The sequence below is a fragment of the Grus americana genome, chromosome 8, assembly GCF_028858705.1.
Source record: "Grus americana isolate bGruAme1 chromosome 8, bGruAme1.mat, whole genome shotgun sequence".
Lineage (NCBI taxonomy): Eukaryota > Metazoa > Chordata > Aves > Gruiformes > Gruidae > Grus > Grus americana.
The window spans coordinates 8033274-8056591 of NC_072859.1; the positions used below are offsets into that span (position 1 = coordinate 8033274).

At 49.6% G+C, this 23318-nt stretch overlaps 1 protein-coding gene across 2 annotated transcripts in view; it reads left to right on the top strand.

Annotated features, from left to right (window-relative positions):
* The window catches only part of PRRX1 (paired related homeobox 1), a 43042-nt gene that overhangs the window by 15333 nt on the left and 4391 nt on the right, over positions 1 to 23318 (top strand). Inside the window, exons 2-4 of one of the 2 annotated variants that reach the window (XM_054834262.1) lie at positions 18206 to 18381; positions 18990 to 19171; positions 20642 to 20710. In XM_054834262.1, coding sequence (XP_054690237.1) covers positions 18206 to 18381; positions 18990 to 19171; positions 20642 to 20693 — 410 coding nt within the window. In that variant the 3' untranslated portion in view covers positions 20694 to 20710. The remainder of the gene's footprint in view (positions 1 to 18205; positions 18382 to 18989; positions 19172 to 20641; positions 20711 to 23318) is intronic. The other variant, XM_054834261.1, reaches the window with a different exon arrangement.

The following is a 23318-nucleotide window of genomic DNA, read 5'->3' on the forward strand; positions in this document are numbered from 1 at the left end:
GGTTCTTCCAGCTCTGGCCTCATCGAGAAAGGTGAGGGGGTATGATTGTGAAGGAGGCAGCCCTTGGCAATGATGTTCCTGCTGCTGTGCACCTCCAGGTTGGGACGTCCATGGAGCAATCAAGGCTGAGCTCTGCTGGGGTTTCCCTTGGCTTTGTCAGAGCAGCAACATGCTCTGGTCTGGATTCTAGAGGGTCTTGTAAGATCTTGGTCTCTCACTGCCGGCATTAATAATGCCTCTTTCCTTTTCCTGAGCCAATGGGTTTTCAAGAAAATTTTAGGAGCTGAGTTATCTTTGTAGTTCCTGTTCAAATTGTCAAATTCTGATTGAAATTGGCCAATGACTCAAAAACTGCCAGGGGGATCAGAAGCAAAGAGCGTGTCGCATTGTAAGTTGAAACTAGCTGAGGAAGCTGGGCTGCCCTTTTGGAAGCACCTCCAAGGGGCTGGGTGCCCAGAGCAGCCCATCTGAGGATGCATTCTCCCCTTCAGGCGGCTGGTGCAAGCCCTGGCCCAGGGTTTCTCCTCCATCGCTGCCTCTTTCCTGCCGCACGTTGGCTTTGCTGTCCCGGTGGCTGGGCCAGCCCCGTGCAGCGTGTCCCTGGGGAGAGGATGTCCTCTCTGTTGTGGCTGCTTCAAAGGGCTGAGGCCCGTCTTCGATTTGCTTTGCTCCAACGTGGCAAGCCACGCTCTGAGCGGGACACAGCCTGCCTTGAACTCAGCCGGCACAGGGAGCAAGGAGGAGGGAAAGCCAGGAGAGGGGTAGAGATCTTTGATGGGATTTTCTGACCACCTTTCCCACATTTTTTAATCTTACAGTTTAAAAGCAAGACCCACAGCAGGAGACCTAATAGCTCAGGAGAAGTATCTCTGCCGTGCAAACGTACTCTGTGCTCTAGCAAACACAGGAGGTATTGCCCCTTTGGTTACTATCAGTAGTAATTTTTTGAAGTGCTTGGGTTTCAAGCCTTGAAACTTCCCGGGCTCATTTTCTCTAATGATTTCAGAGAAGTCAAAACCCTTTCTGTGGGAAAACTGGAGGCACGGGGGGGGGTTTGGTGACAGGCTGTACCTGAAAGCTGGAAAGGCTGATTGATGCTGGGGTACCAGGGACTGCTGAGCGGGAGAGGATACCCCAGAACCGCCCAGGCAGTTCCAGGGATTCAGCGCTGTTTTGGGGCAGCTTGGCCTGTTTCAGCCAGTGCTGGTGGAGCTGGTGGTGGAGCTACGGGGCGGACGTGGGCACCCGTCTCTCTTGATGTGGCTCTGGGTGAGTGCAGTGGCAGGTCTCCCAAGGTAGGTGGTGAGGATGGGACTCTGAATTTGGCCACAGACTGGCAGGTAACCAAGGAAAGATACAGCCTGTGCCCAGGGGTGAGGAGTTTTAGTATCTTCTTATCTCTGTGCCTGGGTGATAGATCCAATAAAACTGCCGGAGTAACTGCAAAACAAATGCCTGAGCAACAGAAGGGGTTTGTGGGAGAAACCTGCATGTTGTATCACAGCCTGGGCACAGCAAGCAAGAGGGCTTGAAGTCAGCTGTGCGTAAATGATAGTTACTGGGAGCGCTTTTGTCTCCTCTGTTCATGTAAGGCAAGATCAGAGTGCTGTTAGCCAGAATGAAATGTATTTGTTTTAGTAACCCATTCACCCTTCATTGGGGATGAATTCTCCAGCTTAAAAGGAGCTTTTCATCTCCAGCTCCTGCAATCCTTCTAATGCTGCGAACAGATTTGGTCAAAATATTTCTAGGGTTTAATTTATGTGAAGACTCAGCTTTTTCTTCCTCTTGCTTTTGATTCAGGAAAGTGTCTCTATTCATCAGGGGCACTTAAACTATCTGCGAAGTAAAAAGCAGCGTCTAAGCTGGGAGCGGTCCCTGCATCCGCTGTGAATTCGGCAGGCGCTCGCTCAGGAACGAGCCCGCAGCAGCAGATGACGTGTGGTTTGATACGCTTCTTCCCGTCAGATGTTGGGAAATAAAACATGATTCCGATACAATCGTTTGACTGTGTTGGCTTGGTCTCCCTGTGAGTCTCTGTGTAAGGAGAGTAAATTTAAAAGGCCTTTTTTCCCCCAACAGAAAGCTAGGAGAGGACTCTGCCCTGTCGAAAATGCCGTCTGACTTCTGGAGCGGGAAACGGCCGAGGTTTTCTGTGCGATTGCCTCAAGTTGGGCATTTCAGCCTGCAGTTAGTGCCTGGCTGCAAGTGGCTTGAGCGTGAAAGGGCTCTGCAGATGGGTTTAGCTGTCACACTTCAGCTTTTAAAATTGGGCCAACTGGCTAACGATAGACCATTACTACCAGGATGCCAGCTTTTGCCTGGCTCGCTAACAGAGTGCCTGAAGCCTTTATGGGAGAGCTGTCGCTTACCGCATGAATGTGCCGTGCCAGTACAGTGGGACCAAAGTCCAGTCTCGGGATTGCTGTGACTCCTTGAAGGACCATGGCTCTTAATTCTTTTATTTATTTAAATTTTTTTTAAGCTCCTGATTCTGGGGTCATGTGAAAACCCGGGGTAAAAAAAAAAAAAAGTACATCTCTGGCAGTGTGTATAAGTCGGAAGGTTGAGACTTGGCCAGCTTCAAAGTTAAAAAAAGCAGAGGGTGCACCAAGAGAAGGCACAGTCTGTCCAGAGCCTGTCTCGATGCCAGTGTGCTACGGAGGCAGTCGTGTGATTCTGGGAGGGTCCAGCTTATGGTCTGTGAACGTTTCGTTGTGGTTCTGCTGTGCGTGAACGACACTGGGTGGCACAGCCAGGGCAAGGCCAGCCGTTCTCCCCCAGCCTGGTAAAGACGCGCAGACGCGCTTCATTTCAAGCCAAGTGACAGTTCCCCGGGTTTGCAGTTAATCCCGTGCGGAGGGTGTGCAGGAGCAGGGGTTAACTCAAAGGCTGCAGACGCCGTGCAGGCGTCTGGGTTTTACAAGCGCTGGAGCGGTGCGTGCTAACGTGGGGCGGGCTGCCTGCCGCAGGCTGCAGCTATGTGCAAAAAGTCTCCTTTTCCCTCTTTTCATTTTTGTTGTTGCTGCACAAGTCCCATGAATGGTTAAATATCCTGTCGGGGCAAGGTAAACGAAGGGTCTTTGCCCACTAAACCCCTGTCTGTGTAGGTCTGCTCTAGCTGTGCTTCTCTCTCTCGGGCTGGGGAAGGAAACCGTAAAGTTCTTGCAGAGCGCGGGGATGGGAGCGTTTTACAGCTTGCTGAGCAGGCTGCGGGATTGCAGCAGGAAAACCTAGCTCAGGTTGACCTCTCCGGAGCCTGCTCCGAGAGTTGAGGCAGTGGTTGTTTCTGGACCGAGAATATCTCTCGCTTTTTCCAGGTTAACTCGAGATAGCGCTGGCCCGGTACAGAGGCCCAGGTGACCGTCTTTCCCTTCCCCGGGCGTACACGCTCTCCGCAGAGCACTTCAGAGCCTGCTCCTGCGCAGACATGGTGCTCGTCCCGAGCAAACACTGGGAAGGATTCCTGATTCTGAGGTTTCCTTTTCTGGAGCGTTCAGCAAGCCGGAGTGGAAAGAGGTTGGAGGGCCTGGGGAGTTTGCTGGCAGAGCTCTTTCCTCCTCTCGGAGAGCTGGGAGTAATCCCGTGGGACAGGGGCAGCACAGCCGTCTCATCCTGGGATGTAGCTGAGCCGTGCGGGATCAGGAGGTGATGGAGCTCCCAAATCACCACCTTGGGCCAGGTAACCCACCCGTTGGGTTCCATGCCCTCCTGACCCATCCATGCTGTTGACTGCAGTCTGTCCCAGCTGAACATCCACCCCAGAGGAATGAGACGCTTCCCTCTTATTCCTCGTTAGTACTAACGAGCTGTGGGGCTAACAAGCCTGGGGTATTTTGGTCCAAATGGAGCAGGATGCTGCCGGGTGACTCGGAGGTTCTTTGCAGCTTGGCTAGAGCCAGCACAAGCCCATCAGCTCTGCAAGGCTGGTGCAGAAATCAGCTTGCCGTGTCTCGAGCCCCGTGGCCAAACTTGGCACGTGAGCTGGAGGGTCGGGGAGAGGGGTGGCACCAGTCCTATACCAGGCGGCAGCCTCCCGAGGAGGGGCAGGAAGCGCCGAGTCCCCGATCCCCCAACCGAACTGGCAGCTCGCGCCGAGCATTGTAGCCGAGCCTGTTTGCAGCATTTTATGGGGCATAATCTGTTGTCATCGAAGCCGATGGCAAATTCCGTACTTTCTTCAGCTGACGCTAAATAGGTCTTTTGAAGGTTGTAATTTCTTGTTTAACCGATGCCAGTTGCAAATACTTTGTGCTGAGGAATAACCCCTTAGCGCCAAATAAAATACAGTGGAAGTCTGTGGCATGTTTTTCAGCGTATTGTTAGTTACATCCCTCCTGACAGAGCACATTCTATGCTGAAGATAAATGCTTGGGAGCCTCTTGCCAATTTATGTCCGAAAGGGCTTTTCTTGGATGTCCTCTTTTCTGTGGAAAATGCTTTTCTGTTTTTCCAGCAAACATTTAATGAGCTGCGCTTAAAAGAAGAGGAGGACCTATTTCAGGACTAGACCGTTCTGCTTTAGTTCTCTCCAAGCTGGTTTGTGGCTCTCTGGGTGCTCTGATCTTTGTTACACCACGCTGCACAGCAATAGTCTTTGCATATCAATATGCATGTTCCAGAACCTGCGTGGGGGATGTTTCGGTCCACCCAGCACTGCGCCGTAGTTGTCCCTCGTGCCCAAAGTTGAAGGGTATTCCCAAGTGACCCATCTCAGAAAATCCAGGCTCCAGCCTGGCTGCAGGTGCAGTTGTTGGCGTATTAGGACACTGGATGCCCGTACTGGGATCTCAGCCTTTCCATTGGAATTCAATTTCTGTGACCAAGGGGGAGCCTGAGAGAGGTGGTGTGAGTGGTCTGGGACCGGTCAGAGGAACGTGCCTGCAGGGATGCATGCCCGTGGCCAGGAGCTTTGTGTCTGGCTGCTCACCAGTCCCGGCTTGGCATTGCTGTCAGTGCTGCCAGCACGTGAGTGGGACCTGAGGCTGGCAGGAGATGGCCTTCAGCCTCAGCTATGGTGTCCATCCCTGGTACCTCTTTCCAGGAGATGTATGGAGAGCTGCAGGAGGAGGAGGAGGAGGAGGGAGGAAGCCACCTCTGACGGGGGGGCCACCTGCACGCTCACTAATGCGTTTACTCCTGTGACAGAAGAGGTTGGTGGAGATTGCCCAAGTGAAGTCAAAGGCTCTCAAGGTTCCTGTGAGCAGCCAGGAGCAGCTGAGCTTTCTTTCCTAGAGACAAGGTGATTTCAGGAGTCCCCTCAAGGGATGCCATTGGTGCATCAGAGTGGAAAGCCCATCCCACAGCTGCTTCTGTCTAAATCGACCCAGACATCCAGGCCCCGGGACGATGGTTTGGTAGGTTGGCGAGGCAGAGGGAGCCGCTGCACTGCAGCAGTGGGGCGATCTGGAGCCAATACAGGGACACCGTGGTGCCCATCAGCTGTTGGGGTGCTGTTAAACCTTGCTATGGAGCCCCATTAACCTGGAATAAGTCCATCTGCCTTCATAAATGAATCAAAACCGACAGCTTTTCTTCAAAGGGTTAAGAGCGGAGCCAGCAGCGATGTGGAGCCTCACTGTTAGCACTGATGATGGCTAGGAAATGTGGTCTGCAATACTCACAGATACACCAGCTAGCATTTGCATGTGCAACTGAAGTCAAATAGCTGCTGTGTACTTTTATACCATATACTGAAAGTGTTTTAATTATTTGCTCTTAATTTATTCTCCATGCTGTGAAGCTCAACAGCATGAATGGCACAATTGTAGTGTGAATGCATCCCACTTCTGGTTTATTTTGAAGTGATCTGCTTTTTGTCTGCACCCCTGTAACTACAGGACTGCTAGATGTATTATCAACAAAGAGAGTGGCACAACATGTCCTCCAAGAGTAGGATGTCTAAACAGATGGGCAAGGCGAAGCAAGGAAGGAAACGGAGGCGCAGAGGAGCAGACTGGCTTGCTCACAGTCACTTAGAAAGCTGGAGCTGGGGAGTTTCCCTGGCCACCAAATCTCACCCTGCTCCTCTATCTGCTGTCCCCAGTTTTGCATTTGTGCTGGTTTTGTTGCCATCTCCCAAAGCTCTTCCCCCAAATACAGCTTCACCAAGAGCTGGGAGCATGGTGTGGGCTCCAGGGACACGAATCTGGCAGAGACCCGATGAAGTCGTGTTGTCAGTCCACCTTTTCCCCCGGGCAAGATCAAATTTGCCCATGCTGTTCGACCTACGCCAGTCCTGACACATGTTCCTCTAGCTCGTTTTAAGGACTTCTGATGATGGAACTTGAACCTGGTGGAAGGTTATTTACTGATTGCAGGAGGGCTTTGATCCGGAGCAAAAGCCCTCATTCTGCAGTTCATCTGGAGAGGGATGGTTTTAAACCTACACTTACGTACGGTGTTGAATGTGGCCCTGAGGCTAGGCATACTTTCTCTAAATATCTTCAAACATCATTGTTTTTCTAGTGAAAAACATCACCTGGCTCCCATAGGTTTTGTTCAATAGTTTTTTATTTTTTTGGAGAACTGGTTTTTTCCCAGGTTTTCCATTGCAATTCATATTCAAAAATCAGTGTTTCTTGGCTTAAAAATACTTTGTACTCATTTTATTTTTACTTTAATTGTTAGTAAAAATGGACATAATGAAATAACCAGCAAATGATTTTGCCAGAGGGTTGATTTTAAAAAAATTAAGATATTTTCCTAGGGGCAAAAAAAAAAAAATCTGTTTAAAAATTTCTCATTAAATGTAATTGGCATTTCTGGACATGACTGACCTAGGAAGTTTGAAAAAATGCCCATGCTAACAGGCCAGGGGACAGGAATTTGCTGTATTTGACACGTTGTATACAAGAAGGATGCAGCGCTGCAAACTCTGCGGCGTGGCTTTGCCAATGTGTCTAGACAGCCCATCTCCACGGGGGAGAGAGAAGCTTATTTCTTGGACCCGCTCCATCTGTGGCTGCTCCGATGAGACAAGACCACTTAACTGCTCTCCTTTGTCGATGGAGATTCTGCATCCAAGCTTTGGGGTTGTGCTGAGCTTGCTCGGCCCTCGTCGCGTGGTGACCAATCATCCGCATGAACTGATCTGGGCCCCCGCAGCTGGTGGGATGCGGCGGTTGGAGCAGGGTGCCGGGACGCAGCACGGGTGCATAGTCGTTTTTCTCCAACCGTGCTGCCTTGGGTGAACCATCAAATCTATTGCTGGTTTTCAGATACTCCTCTGTTAGGTGAGGATGTGCCTAGTCTGGCAATGGATGTGATTCATTAGCTAGAGCCTTTAAAAATCCTTAAATTCTGTTAAATTGTGCTAGAATGGCAGCACTCGTCTGCTAGCCCTGTGCCAGACCAAAAGCAGTGCTTTGTGGCTCAGATAACCCACGTCTCCCTACAGGTCCCTAAATTGTCTGATCCTCCAGGTTAAAGTATCTGACATTTCAACCAGATTAAGGGCAGCAATAAGCAGATATCCTATAATATATTCATCACCTGGAGATTATTACTCCATATTAGGTATTGTCGTTTCCAACATATCCCTTGTTTTGCCCCAATTTGCAGGAGCTCTGACAATCATTATTCTGCCTCCTCTGCTGGGAGTTGTGCTTTTCAAACTGCGGTGAACTTTGTGGAAATACAGAGGTTTCCATTTTTCAGCCTTTTGATTTAAAATCTCTAGATGATTGTTCGACTTTGGCAGGGAACCATTCAAAATACATTCCAAAATATTCATCATTCCAGCAGGCTAAGAAACATAAGATGTAGCAATTTATTAGCTAATGCGAAATGCATTCGCTGTCCAGAAGAGGCTGAGGATGGAGGTGGATCTGAGCCTGATTTCCCTTCGCAACCTGCAGAGCCGGGGCACGGAGCACGCTGGAGCCCGTGGTCCATCCCATCTGCCCTCCTGTTTTGCTGAATGTCCCTGCATCCAGCAAAAAGGCCCCCCGAGTCCAGCAGCGCCTTGTCCCTCCTCCTTGTCCCCTGGCCTTAGAAGAGCAGGTTTTAACTGTGGACCTGGGAAGGAGAGTGGTTTGGAAATGGCCCTTTACCTCCCATAGCGATGTGGGATGTAAAGGTCCTTTATCCCCCATCCGAGAAACGCGCTCCTGGTTGGGATGCTCAGCCCTTGGAAGCGGCAGGTGGGCCGGGTGCTGATAGCCGGGTTCAAGTTCTGTTATTTCTGGATCTCAGATGCCATCATTTTTCCAGTTGTGATCAAGAGGGACCCATAAAACGCATTAGCGGTCAAAATCTGGATTTCTGAGCGAAGCTGTGCTGCGGCTCCAGTCCAATTTGCTTGGTTGGGGTGATGGCCGTGGTGGTCTGATTTGGTCGAAACGCATTTGTTCTTGGATGCTAACGAAAGGAGAGCGCAGCCAGTGGAGAGCTGGTTTCGATGTTCTCGCCGTCGTTTGCGCTTCTCCTTCTCCCAGCCCGTGGCGCCCTGTGGTCCCGGCACGGTCGTTCTGTGCCATGCAGTTCGCAGTCCTGGATTATTTCAACAACAAACAGATGAAATATCCATTGAGAACAGTGTTTCTGCCTACCGGTGGGGCCAGCTGGCGCGCGTATCCCACCGGTCGTTGTCTGCTCGCGCGGGTCCCACGTACCAAAAAACCACGTCCAAGTGAATTTCCAGATCCAGTCGGGATGGGGCTGTTTAATAATGGCACTTCTGAGCAGCACGGTGGGCCTCTGCGGGGACCTGAACAAGCGGAGACATTCATGAAGCCGGTCAGCTTGAGTCAGTCTTTCCCGGCGCGGGTGGGAGATTGCTGGGTAGCGTTCGCAGACTCTTGCGGCTGCCACAGCGATTGGAAACCAGCCAGGTGAAAGGCCTGAAATGCCAAGTGCTTCATCTGCAACGTATATATGGACTGAAAAAAAATCCTCCCCAAGGCAGCCCTTTGCTGTCTTGGCAAAAACATTTTTTTTCCTTTTTTTCTTTTTTTCCCCTTTTAAAAAAAAATTCTTTTTTTCATCTTTTTTCTTTTTTCATCTTTTTCCATCTTTCTTTTTTCCATCTTTCTTTTCCCCCCTTTTTCCTTTTCTTCCTTTTTCCCCTTTTTTTCCCTTTTTTTCCTCACCTGCTGCTTGCAAAAAATATATCTAATTTTCCCCATTCAGAAGTTTTACTAGCAGGTTTTTTTGCCACTTTTTTTAAATACAAGAGAAAATTTAATAAAAGTAGTGTTGCCCAGAGTTCAGGTGGGTGTGCGGCGGGAGGGGGACTGCAGGGTCCCCACTTCGTGACTTCTGGCTGATACATCCTTCTACGTTAAGTACTAACAGGGAGGCTCAACCTTCTGAATCTGTGGCCATCAGAAGAGGGTGGAAGTGGTTTCTGTCTATTTTGGGACTACTCTTGAGGGCTGGAGAGACCTTGAAGAGACTGAAGTGTACCATCCCGAAGGGCTGGAGCAACCGTAGGGTTGTCTGTGTTGTGCTCCTGCCTCCAGTACACCCCGTTACCCCCTGGCCCAAGCACCAGCGCTGCGTCGTTTCTGCTCTCTCCTAGGGACTCCTTCCTGTGGAAGGAATCAAAATCCGCCCCGCGCTTGGTCCCTACAATGGGGGAGTCTTCTTAACACGTTCTATATTTTGTCATTAAAGTCTTGTCCCAGCAGATTGGCATCAAAGGGCGTATTGATCCCTGAAACCTGGGGCATGGGTGACACCTGTTTGTGATTCGTGTCCAGCTATAGGTCTGTACGTAAAGAGAAGGGAGGCACCAGGTAAATCCAACAGGGAAGCAGGTGGAAATAATACTTTTGTATAATGTGTAACCCTATGGAGCTCGCTGCAGGGGGATATGAGTGTGGAAAACAGATTAATAACTTGTCCTTGCCTAATTATGATGATGGTTTGTTGCCACTGTCTGAGGCAGCTGGTGGTGTCCAGGTGGACATGGATACTGGCCTTCCTGGTGCACCAGTCTGCTCCTGCATGGGAAGTTCTCATTACACGGTCAAGAGCAGTGGTGACTCTTAAGAAGAATACTCTGAGCTGTTGTGCTGTTTTGGATGTACATCACATGCACCTTAGAGTTAAAAGGGGCAGCGTTACACAACTCGGCTTTCCAAGCCTTTGTAGAAAGGACAAGAAAGGGTGCCGGAGAAGAGAGGAGAAAGATGTTATCTGGAATGAACTGCTAGGGCAGGGAGGGGGCCAAGAGCATGGAGAGGCGGCTTTGGAAATGAGAAAATACCGATGGAGCAGGGCGTAGGTTAGGAAGTTTGATCTTGGCTGCACGATTGTTGTTCCTAAGATGAAACATCAGGACACATGGCATGGGAAGGAGAGCTGATGGGAAGAGGATGTGGGCGTTGGAAGTCATACCCCTGACTTTGCAAAGGCGTGACTTCACACGCGTTGACCCCTGCCAAATGCACTGATCCCGGGTCTTAACCAAGAGTGGGGAAGGGGCTGCGAAGGCTGAGGTGCTCCAGCTCTCCGGGGAAGGTCTGGTGGTCATACTGACACCAGCGGCCAGACGTCATGGCCCCTGAGCAGGGGTGCACAGACCTGTTTTGGATCTGATACCTTTGGGTATGGTGGTGGGGTTTGGCCAGTGGAACTGTGCGATTGCATTTCTGCTCCTCTGTCACAGGTCCAATGCTTTTGTGGCATCAGGCTACCCTAACGAGGGACTCGGGGGGGCTACAGCCCCCTTGGATCCTGTCCCCTCCCGAGCCTGGTAAATCCACCCTGCTGGATCACCGCCACGGTCTGGTGGTTTGGTCTCTTTGTCAGTTACAAAGTGCAGTCTCACAGAACATGATTTGCCGCTGGCAGGCTTTTAAAATATGTGTTTGCTTTTGATTATATTTTTTTTTTAAATTAATTTTCCAAGGATCAATGTGGTAATGCATATAAAAATTACAATATGTAAAACAAAGTATAAAAGCATACAAGGAATTCCAAACACATAACATACTGTGCCTTGGAGCTTATGAGATCCATACAGCGCTTATTGTATTATGGGAACACTCTGACCCCAAGACCCGGCGGAAAGGCTTGTTAGAAGAGCAGGACTAAGCCATGTGCCTTGTGAGCTGTAGGATGCCCAGAAGGAAAACCCTAGCGAATATAAAAGCAGAGCTGTTACAGCAGAACTCAGACTGGTCTGTGGGATCTAGGGGGACTTTCAATGGCTTTGTACCAATTTCTGGAGAGGGACGTATACTTTTGCCCCCGCAAATATTGTTCTCCCAGTAATTAACACTTAACGTCATGTCTTTCCAGGGCGACTCTGGATTTCCACTGGATCGTGATTACTTTTTTTTCTCTCCCAAACATCATTTCTTCTGTCAACTCCAGCAAGCGGGAACATTGACATGGTTAGGGAGGACACACCACTATAACTGCCCATGTGCTCTGCAGGTTCCCACCAGATGAGAAGCAGAGCACCACAGCTGAAACCACCCTGAAAAGGAGTTTTGTCTTATATTTGCCGTAGAATAGGGCTCTTAGCTGCTAGGGAGGAGCTCATGCTGCCCTGGCTGTGGGTCAGGAGCAGAGCAGGTTGGGTTTGCAGGAGGACCTGATCCCCAGCTCCACAGACCCCCGAAAGGGCAGGGCAGAGCAGAGCACAGGGGATGCCTCTGCACTCAGGTCCCAGCAGCACCTGGTAAGTCCCTGTGGAGGCTGTTTGCGTGCTAGAAAACTAGTCTTCAGGAGTTCAGAGGTGTCTACAGGCTCTCCACCAGGAAGGTGACAACCCCAAGACCTCATTCCTGGTGGGCGAGAGTCATCGGCTGGTGCTGTGCCTTGAAACCTGCCCAGAAATGTCCCTTTTGGCTGTGATGCAGGTGGGACATCCCTCTGTTTGAGCGCCTGTCCTGGTGGAGGACAACAGGGGTTTCACCGTCGGTGCTGGTGAAGCCGTGGTTGTGCAGGACCTCAGTGAGTTCCCCTAGTCTGGCAGGCAGAGCCGAGCACAACGGGAGACCGTAGGCACGCTATCCATGCGAAAGCTATTCACAGCTCTGTAATGATATGTAATTGTTTGTATGCGGTCAGCTAAAAATTATCCTGATAGGTTCCACATTGCAGACACTTCGGAGAGGAACTGCCGTAGTCCCGCGGGTAACGCTGAAAATACACAACGCTTTTCCATTTAATATTAAAACTCAGGTTTTGTATGAAAAGTTCAGTATCACCTTTCTGGAGTTTCGTGCTCCTGCACAAAATAACTTATTTATTATGCGCAAAAAATGAACCCGATTATTTCATGAGATAATCAAAAGCAAAGGCTTTTAAAAGAAATACAGCATCTGCTTCTTTGGGTTTGTTTTTTTTTTCCTGTGTTGCTGGTGATCTTGACAAGACTGGAACTTCAGATACTTGAATTTTCTGTATAATTGAAATAATTTGAGGTCTTGTGCACAGATGGTGCAGAAAAAACCCAAACAAATAATCAGCAAAGGTTAGAAAAAAGCTCAGCCGGTGTTGTGTAACAGGAGAAAAATGATAGTTCAAAAATCTCCATAGTCTGACCTGTAATCACAAATGCAAACCTGCTGTTATCACGGTTGTACGGCTGGGCTCGGTATTGCTGCTCGTCAGGGCTCGCTTTGAGTGTCATCTTCGTTCCTTATTGCCTACATTTGTGATGTCTGGTGTAGGGTAATTACAACTTCCTCGTGTAGCATTTGCATTCCCTGAAGTTAAACCTCGGCACCGAGCGCTGTTGGTGTCTGTCGGCTGTTTCAGATGGGGCGCGATCTCATCTTTGCGCGAGCGATGGCGGTGGGACCCCCTGCCCGCGGGCAGCCCTGCTCTGCGGCACGCACGCTCGGCTCCAGCATCCTGCACGAGTGGAAGATCGCTTGAGACACATCTCAAATCGATCGGGGCACGCCTTTGTCGTCAGGCGGATTTTGTATGTCCCCGGCCCTGCTTCTTCCCACTCCCCTTCTTGGTGCCTTGCTTTAGCTTTGATTAGACCTTTCGGGTTTGGGTTGTGTTTTTCGGTTTTTATGCTATAAGTTGACAAAAGTGCCCTGCACCCAAAGAGTTGCAATATTTTTGGAGTGATATAACGAATCGAAAGTAAAGCAGAGCACAAATAAAACTGGAGCGTGAGCCTGCAAAGGGCTGTAACTGGACGGCTGATGTTGGGGAGAGGAGCCTGCTCGGAGCCGGGGGGACACCCAAGGAAATAGTTCTACTCAAGCTTCTTAAAATTTAACTTTAAACCCAATAAAAAACCTGTTCCTCTCCCTTCTATTCTCCTTTTTCCTTTCTTTCTCCACCACTCTGAATAAAACTTTCTCTTCTTTTGTCTTGCAGGGTGGGTTGGCTTGGGGTTTTTTTTTTATTTTGAAAGAGTTTCTAGTTGTTAGGCTTTTCGTTCCTAGATTATTATTTTTTTCTCTGTGAAATAATTTGTCTTGTTTTTTCTTTAATCTGTGTTCAAACTTCAGTGGTAACTTCTTCTTTTGAAGGCTGTGATTATAGTGTGATTCCTTATTTTCTCCCTGAAATCCTTTCTCAGTTTACAGTTTATATAACTGATGTAACAAATCATTCCTGCCTTACCGTATACAATATTGCGGTTAAATGTCTCTGTCCCTCACTTAATGAAATCCAATTGTTTACTTTCAATTCGGATCCAATTAATGTACTATAATAGCTGGTTCTGGACTTAATAGAACTGGTCAAAACTTTTCAAAACTGCCCACACAATGTAAATCCCATCTGGAAGTTAGGGTTTTTTTCTGACCTGGAATGAAAGCAAGTATGCACAAGCATTCCTGCAAACTGGAAATCCAAAATATGTTGCGGTTGCAAGTATTGGTGGAAAAAATACTGATCTTGTAACTTATATGAAGACATTCAGTTCTCAACTCGGTTTTGCTTCCTGATGCATTGTATTTTCGATGCGGCATCCCAACAGGCACCGTCTGATGGTACCCCGCTGATAGTCGCAGACACTGGGACAGCCGCCGTGCGATAAGGAACATAGATCAGAGTGTCTTCGAGTGGGGATCTGCCTCGTTGCGAGAGGAGACATGATGAACAAGGGGAAGAAAGAATAGGATGTTTCATAATGTGTCATTTAGGAGCAATTAAAAATGCTTTGGTGCGCCCTAGAAGTGCGTTTGTGTAGGACACCAGGATTTGCATGTCATGGGTGAATGTAGAAATAACACAGGAAACAAAATCCCCCAGCCCAACATGAAAGGTTGGGATTTTGAAATGAAATTCCCAGATTTTCCGACATCGGGTTCCTGAGAGGAGAACGTGCGTTTTGATCTCTCTGGGGGACGCATTTGCAAGCAGCTCAGCTTTTGAGAACGCTGCTTGTAATAAAATATTTGTGATTAAAAGAATGTTGATGAAAGACTTCTGACCCATCTAAAAAGCTTTAGAGCTGTTTTCCTCTTCTCTCTGTTTCTGCTGACTCCAGTCACTAGTGCTGTCAACACTGTTTAGGAATACCATTTTTCAGTGTTCAGCGTTATTTCCTGATAAAGAAGTAATGGCAGGGGGAAAAAAAATAAATTCCCTGCTGACATGTTGAAGGCAGCAGGTGACTGCTGTGAACAAGGTGACATTTGCGGACACCTGGGGTTTAGGTGTCTGCAATCCCTCGTTAGCAGTTTGTAATCGACATATGGCATATCTGCATGGCAAAACGCAAGGAGTGATCAACCCAGTGGTGCTCTGGGCTAATACCGCTATTATTTTTATATTTTTCTGCTACCCAAGTAACACCTATAGACATTTGGATCTAGCTGTGTTGTTCCAGAGGTGCAGTGAAGGGAGATCTCAAAAGCCCGACCACCCCTGTCACAGATTGTGCTTTGCTGTTGAGCCATCTCCGTCTAGCTACGTCCTGGAAAAAGGGGGTGACTCACGTCCCCGCTCCGCGCCAGCCGATGCTGGAGGTGCGTTAGCCAACAATGACCTGACCGTGAGTCACCGCAACACGGCCACTGCCTGCAACTTTCCGTTTCTTGGCCCTGCTATTTTTGGGTCTTGTAATTACGAGGTGAGCTGTGAATCACCGGTGTCTCACTTTACGCCGGGAGGAAACCAGGCAGATTGTGTTAACGTGCTTGGCAGGAGGGATTCTTGTTCTCCAGTGTTTTACAGGCTTTGGCCCTTCTTCTTGCTCCCCAGAGTGATGTGCTCACCCTTCCTCACGTGTAACTGTCACGCAGGATCTGAGTGATGGCCAGACGGCCTTGGGCTCCTGCTCCCTCCAGCCGGGTATCGTCTTCTGGGCAGGAACTGATGCTTCAAAGGCCTGGAAGGGATTCCCAAGGGATGTCAGAGGCTTTTATTGATCTGTTCATCCAGTCCACGTTGGCAGGGTTTAGATTAGAAAATAGCATCAAATGGATAACTGAGAAGGAGGCCAGACACCCATGTTGACATTGGCCTCTACGGCAAGTTGGTCTCGCGATGTTTCTGCCATTCGGAGTGATGGTCGTGCGCTGAGGCTTGTTCTTCGCTGTTTGCTGTGTTGTATGGTGCACAGCAGCACAACTACATCCAAGCTCACCAGTCGAGCCAGGGGGAAATCGCTGAGCCTTTTTGTAAAGGCTTTGATGATGAGTCAAGAGAGGAACGTGCGGGACTTTTCTGCTTCTTTATGAGGGCCAGACCCTGTGACAGCAGGCAGAAACACGTGCATGGTGTTCTGCACAAGCAGCAGTTAAATCCATCCCTCTGCTTCACCGTTTCGCTTCCCACCACCTGAGCAGGGTAGATTCACCAGTAGCCTTGTTTTAATGCCCCAGGATTCCTGTGCACGTTTGTTTTTCTTGCACGTTCCAGCCTCTGCCAGTCCCTTCCCAGCTCTGTTTTGCAGTTCAACGTGCCCGTTAAAATCTGGTCTCCAAACGCTTCCTCTCTGATACAAGAAAAACGAGGGCATATTTTTGCACCCAGGAATCCCCAGGCTGGAGAGGAGTCTGCTGGGCATCGTCAGGCTGTTGGAGAAGGATTGGGGACAGAGGAGCTGTAAACCTGCAGGAATTTGAAAAACCTCCTTTAATTTAAGAGGAATGTCCTTTTGTTCCCAAATGGATGGGACTCACTCCAAAGGCGTTCAGGTGCAGTAACTATTACCAGATGGGATGTGAAAAGCAACACAAACAGGTGGTGAGGACAACAACCGTGGACTTTAATGTCCTTGTCAGCTTCTCCCTGTGCCTTACATACCCCCTCGAGAACAGGAGGATGAGGGGAGCTGTCACGTTTGTGTATGGCAGAAGGAATGACTGTCGAGGGGATATTCTGCAACCGTGTAGAGCAGGTCAAGCCCTTGGCCTCTCAGTGGTGAGACTGTGATCTGGGCCAAGGTGCACAGTGATTAACTTAAAATATAGTTCACTGGCACACGCATTCTTACAGATACAACGATCAATATATTTTAGTGCATGCTGACATGTATATTGGCTCAGATCCTCCCAGGTGTAACTGCTGTTCTTCCACGTAAGACAGTGGGACCATGCTGACGGTGCCCACCTGGGGCTTGGGAGCGTTGAAGGCTGGGGCTGCAGGAGCATGAGAAGCCTTGATGGTTTTGGTGGGACTCCACACATGCTGGAGCACTTGAAGAAGGACAAGTGCAAGGTGACGTTATACCAGTGCTGCAGCCTGAACAAGGCTGTTTTACAGAGGCAGTTTTGCCATTGGAATAATCTCTCCAGGGAAGTGGTGGCTTCCCCAGCACTGGACACTTTTAAGATTTGACTGGACAGGGTGCTGGGCCATCTTGTCTAGACAGGCTTTTGCCAAGAAAGGTTTGACCAGATGATCCTTGAGGTCCCTTCCAACCTGGAATTCTATGATTTTATGGCAGCAGTGGCCTCCTGCACCTGTAGGCCGGTGCCTTGCTCTCCACTCCTTCAGCGTGGCTTCTCACGGTAACTGAAGTGTTTGCTCTGCTGTGACTGCTGTGATGAGTGAACGTACTTCGGTACAGGTAGGGTAGAAGCAAAACCAGTGTCATAGCCTCCAGCTTGTCCTAATAAAGAGCATTCAAACCCCTGGAGCCGTCGCCCACTGCTTGCTAGTACCTGTGAGTGCCCGTGCATTGATAGCTCCATCGTTGCAGCTACATTGGCACGTGCAACAGCACCGGAGAAAGGAGAGATGGCACAGAGCGGATATTTGTTAAGAAAAAACGTTTCATAGTTATATCAGCACTGATGTTGCTCCAGTGACCGTAGGCACAGGCAGTAGTGATAAGCGTGAATCCAGATGTGTGGATGTACTGATTTATTGAGGGAGTAAATACAAACCAGGCACAAAATGGTATGTGCTCTTACGGAATGTACAGTTTGTTGCTCACCACCTTGCTGGCCTGGGCAAGGCAAGGGGGGTGCAGGAGAACGCACAATTGTTCTTCAGTCAACAGTATCGAACGTGCTTATGCTCAGTTTCTCTCTTACTGGGTTTTTGCTTCCCAATTGCAATGCTATCCATGTCTGTCTGTGTTTCCATGTCCTTGGCTCGCAAGCATACAAGTGAAACTGGCTTTTGTGCTTGTCTCTTGCTCAGGCCCTTGTTTAGTCATGCTTCATTTCCACTGTCTGACGCCTCTTTGTTCACAGCCCCCCATGTCTGCCCAAATTGACGCCTCTCGGTCTGGATGTGGGGAGGATAAGAGAATGCAGTCCTCATTTAAGCCAAATGGAGCTGCGTACAGAGAACGTCATTACCTTGGCTGTGATCAAACCCAGAGTAATAGCTGTTTCCTTGCGCTTTCCTTACTCGGAGATGGGCACAGCTTCTCACCGTCAGTAAGAGCAGGTGCAGGACTCGTGCTCACCCCAGAGGGCTGTATTATGTCCCAGTCAGGGCTGTCCTTGGAAATTTGAAGCAGAGAGAACAGGGGTTCATGATTCTTTATCGTCAGAAAAGGTTTCTAGGATTGTCAGGAATGGGGAGATGCATTTTGGACTTTTTCTTTTTAGAGGTAAGGAAGCTGAGGCATGGTGTAACTTGAGAGAGCTGGTACAGGTCTTACGCAGTTGAGCTGGGAAATAAATGCTTGGGGTCAATGCACTTTCCACCTCCTTTTTACATGGGGACTAACATGGCACAGTTAAGGTGTGGTGTTGAAATTGTGCAAGCCCCTTCCTAAGCCCTTTCCATCTTGAAAGCGTTGAGGTTATTCACCCCATTGCTGCAGGCTCTTAGCTTTCTAGCTTTTCACATCTCCAATTGTCTCTCCTAGATGATCAGCTGAACTCAGAAGAGAAGAAGAAAAGAAAGCAGAGAAGGAACAGGACTACCTTCAACAGCAGCCAGCTCCAGGCATTAGAGAGGGTCTTTGAGAGGACACACTACCCCGATGCCTTTGTACGGGAAGACCTTGCACGCAGAGTCAACCTCACTGAAGCCAGAGTTCAGGTAATCACCACAGCTTGTATCCGGACGCACCTCACCTGGAGGGGGTCATCAGGCAGTAGAAATCCTTGACGTCTGCGTGGCACACTAGGTTCACCAAGCTTCTGGGTCATGCTGTATTGCAGTCCAAGTGTGCCATGCCTTGAGGAGGACTGCCACGCCTGATCTGCCACCATACTTATCACCTGCCCAGTCAGATGTGTTTATATGGTCCATTTGAGGCCAAGATGTTGGATGTCCTGTGCTCAGGCTGCTCACATTATCGTGAGCTGCTCAGATCTTAGCTTACACGTCTGCACTTTCTGAAGGTCGTCAAAGCAGACCATGGAACATGATGACTTGTACAGCACTCCCAGGCCTTGCTGCCTACAGCACAGGATAGACCTTGTCCCACCGGGGCCTCACTGAGCCAATTCCTCACACGAGGGCTTTATCAGGGCAGACATAAGGATTGTCTTCTCATTAGAGTTTCCAGGGACAAGCGTGCCAAAGCAGCTTGCTTTAACAGAGTCCTGTCATGCCCGGCAGGGCAGAGGTGGTGTGCTGAAAGGGTGAGTGTCGCAGCAGAGCTGGTTGTGATGGTTGGTGGGTCTGTGTGCTTCCTACCCCAGGTGTGGTTCCAGAACCGGAGAGCCAAGTTTCGCCGGAACGAGAGGGCGATGCTGGCCAGCAAGAACGCCTCTCTGCTCAAATCCTACTCAGGGGATGTGACCGCCGTGGAGCAGCCCATAGTACCTCGTCCAGCTCCGAGGCCCACCGACTATCTCTCCTGGGGTACCGCCTCGCCTTACAGGTGAGTGAGTAACCCCTCTGGGGCTGACCAGTTTCTGGCATAGTATAGAGCAGCCTGAGAGTGGCCTCAGACAGCTCTGAGATGGGCTATTTATATTCACATGGGACAGCTGGAGGATACGGCAGTTTGACCACCCCACTGGTTTTCCTTACCTGTCCCCACCCCATCTCACTGCTAGGCTTGCAAAGTGGGCTTGGTTCAGCATCATCGTGGCTCTCTGGGAGTTGGGTCCCTCTGCAATTCAGGAAGTTTCAAAAGAGGATCAGGTGTAAGTACATGAAGACAGAAGGGGTTGCACTTGCTTCCCTAGTGCCTCCAGTTTAAAGCAAGGAGGAAACCTTTCCATGGGACACAGATCCAGGGGAGGTGATGGCAGAGCACTTGGGGAGGCTCAGCCACCACACAGTGGCCAGAAGAGGGAGTTCTGTGGCTGTCCCATGGCAGTCACTGGTTGGGATGCAAGGAAGGGCTGGCAACTCACTCCATGCATGCTGCTCCTAACCCTCCCTGCAGTGGTCAGCACTGGTGAGCAATTTCTTTCTAGTTGCTAAAGCACAAGCATGTGTGTGTGAACAAACTGTGCCATTGTGCGGTGCTGTGGTTTGCCCACGGTAAGGACCAGGTGTTTCTGGGTGGCTGACTGGTGTTCAATGTCCATCTCCTGTGGCCAGCACTGCTTAAAGGGTGGCAGGAAAGAAGTGCAGATGTGGCAACCCCAGTCTGCTCAAAGGATCTGGGATGTCCATGCATGTCACAGGCCTCCCTGTCCTCCTCCATGCCATCCACAGCGCAGCAGGAACTGGGTGTGGGTGCAAGATCCACAGGATGTGTTGGTTTGTGGGGAGCCAGCTGGCTTGTAGGCAGTTAAAAATGAGATTGGTGGCTATTTTTTAGCACAGTGGCTTCATTGTTGGTCAGGACCTTGGAGCCTTTGGCTGGATTTCTTCCTGTTCATCTGGCTTGATCACAGCCAGCTTCCTGCTAGCTTCCAGGAGTAACACCAAACCCAGGACATACCTTCCTCGGTCACCTTGACCCCCTTCTTGCACCCCAAACATTGTTTGCTCAGTTAGGTCTGCAAACACATGGCTTCCCTGATAGTTTGCTGCTTCAGTATTGTGGGGTCCTCCTCATCCACCCTGTAGCTCCAGAAGAACAAGTCATAGGTTCACCCACTCCAGATACTGAATAGGATGCTTTTGATGACCACAAGTTTGGTCTTAGAGATGGTCCTTATCCTTTAGATTTTATCTGAGGACTGCTGTCTGGCAAAATCCCTCTTCTGGGGTTGGGCTTTCTCTCTCTGAAGCGTTCCTCGGTGTTGTATCCTAGGGAGGAGTTTGGGTGGGGGAGTTCAGGGGAGAGAAGCACAGGTCCATCCCCACCCCACTGAGACTGCTCTGGTCACAGTACCAGATGCCTGCTTGAACGCTTGTGGCTTATTTCTACCTCTCACACTTTTAAAAATAGATCGTCCCTCCCAAGATGTTGTTTACACGAGGGGCTTCATAACGGCTTCTAGGAGAAGACCCTGCAAAGGTAACTTCCAGGGGCACACTGGGAAGGGCTGTCTGGGGCCACTCTGGGCAATGAGAAGCCCAAGGCATCTGGGATGTGCAAATGAGGAGAGCAAGGGAGAAAGGAAAGCCTTAGGGATGGGGTTTTCCCCCTGAGGTCCAGACCTGGCTGTGCCTTTCCATGGTGTGAAGACGCATCCTCGCAGTCTTGATGTCTTCTCCTTGACTTAAGCCAAGACATTTCAGCAAAGATATTTGCAGCTTACAGCCATCCCTATGCCAAACCAGGATGGACTGTCACCCTCCCACTGCCCTGCAGAGGAGTAGGAGGCATTGGCAGAGGAGCAGAGCAGCTCGTTTCCGCAACGTGAGGTGGTCAGGACCCTCAAGACACTTTATGCTCCCCAGGCTTTCCAATCCTGCTGGGCACCTCTTAGCAATCACAATTGCCTTAATGGGCACCTGGGCCAGGTTGTCACAGCCTCATTAAGGCTTTGAACTGAGTAGAGTTATTAAAGAATTGGACACTTGGTGAAAAACAGCTATGCAGAGTGTTTGCATGGCCCTCTGCCCCCTCCCCATCTCCCCGGCATTGCCGTACCAGCCCCTGATTAACGGCTGGTCCGGGAGAGGTCCGAGAGCTGCGTTGGCCGGCGCTGGTTTTACTCTTAGATCTGGGGAAAGTTTTCAATCAGTGTGTTTATTCTCCAAATACATGCAGCCACAGGTCAACCAAAGCTATTTGCGGATCTGTGTCACATAGACAGCCAAGTAGATACTATTATTTTTTTGAAGTTGAAATGTTTTGCTTAGACATTTTTTAGCATAGGTTCCTAAGAAAATAAGACTAGCAGTCGCACTGTCAGCCTGCACTTCCCACTCCAACAACCTTTGACTCCACGGGCCATTGAAAACCATATTTGAAAGAAGGATTTGAGGTCTCAGAAACATGATGTTCCTTTGTGTTTCATGAAAGCAGACAGCTGAGGAGAGGAAAGAGACTCTTTTTTGTGCCTGAATGGGGCAGAGCGGGGAGCAGCAGGGCAACTTCAACCCTTGTCAGAGCCTGGAGAGTCTCTAGAGCAACCCTCGAGCTATACCAGTGTTTGGAGACAGCCTTCTTGTGCGCTGCTCCTTGTGGAATAACTTGCTAAAAAAGAGCATTTCTGGAGATTTTTGGTTTAGCAGAGATCTCACTGGGCAACAGTAATTTTCCCCACACCACTGGGGAGCTGAGAGCAGGAGGTTCCCTGGAATTTTAGACCAGACTTGGGCAGCAGTCTGGTTTTGAATGGGGACAATTTGCACACAAGACTGAAAATTCCTATTTTATCTAATCTGGAGTATCCTTGAGGCTCTTCTAATTTCTTCCAGCACAAAAACGTGGGGGAGATGTACCCTGTGGAAGCGGGTGGGAATGGGTGCTTAAGTAGCGACCGGCTGTATGCCTTGTGAAACTGCAATGCCTCTGCAGGCAGCACTCAGCTTCTTACGTTGCTGCTGACTTACGGGGGAGGAGAAGGGTAAAGTCACCAACCCAGCCATGGAGAGGGAACTGAGGGGGTGCACAGCCAGCTGGGGAAGGCTCCAGGCATGCCTATCCATCGCATCCTGGACCCCATCAAAATGCGGCCGATGCACCCCCAGTTGGGCAGAGTCGAGCCTGTACTTTGACGTGTGTATTTTAACGTCCATCCTCCGTGGGTGTTAGAGATTCTCAAAGTATCCTGAATGTTTGCTCTCCTAGGGAGAATTTTTCGTGCTTTTCCCTGGATGGGTGTAAGCAGCTTTATATCTACGGGTCTTACCTGTCCTTTCCACGTGTGTAAGCTGTTGTGTTTCCACTGGTCTTGATGCAAAGATGACAGTCCCTCCCTGAAGAAGTTCTTTTCCCTGATTTTAAAGTGAGAAATAGGAGTCATTTGGCCTGGGATGGGGCCTGCTAGTATTGCTTGATCTGGATCTCCTGGAGGCTGAGGATTCAGACAGCGCTGAATTGCATTTAAAGTCCTGGCAGGTCAGCTCTGCCCTGCAAGGTCAGAGATACCACCAGCGCTTTGGGGTGAGCGTGCACGTCCACGGCTCGGATCTGTGCGTGCAGCAAACGCCAGTTCCCTCAAGGGAGATTGGCTCTTTCGAAGGCTCTTCCAGTTGTGGAGATCAGCGTTGGAAGAAAAAAAGAGAAGAAAAAAGGAAAAAAGCCAGCTATCTTATTTCTTGGGCTGTAGGAGGTCATTTCCCAGAGCCTCAGACGTGAGCCACCCAGGCAGGCGGTTGGAAAGGGTCAGCACCAGACCTGAGCTTGCCTCCAGGAGAGCGTTTGTGGTTTCCTCCTGAACACGCTGGCTGCGTTAAACGGGCAACTCGAGTTCACGCGGTGTTTTTCAACTGGTCTTTATCTGTGGACCCACATGTAGGAAGTGCAACAGGTCAGATAGTTTGCTGGTTTTTGGGGCGAAGGGGGTTGCTTTTCACAGAAACCTGGAACACACGCATTAAACAAGTTTTCTAGTGGTCTGGAAAGCAGATTTGCAAATTTTTGGTAGGATAAGAAAGGACTCAGAGATCTTTTTTAGCCTCTGCTGCCAAAAGTAATGTTTTTCATGAATAAAGACATAATTTGAAGGGAG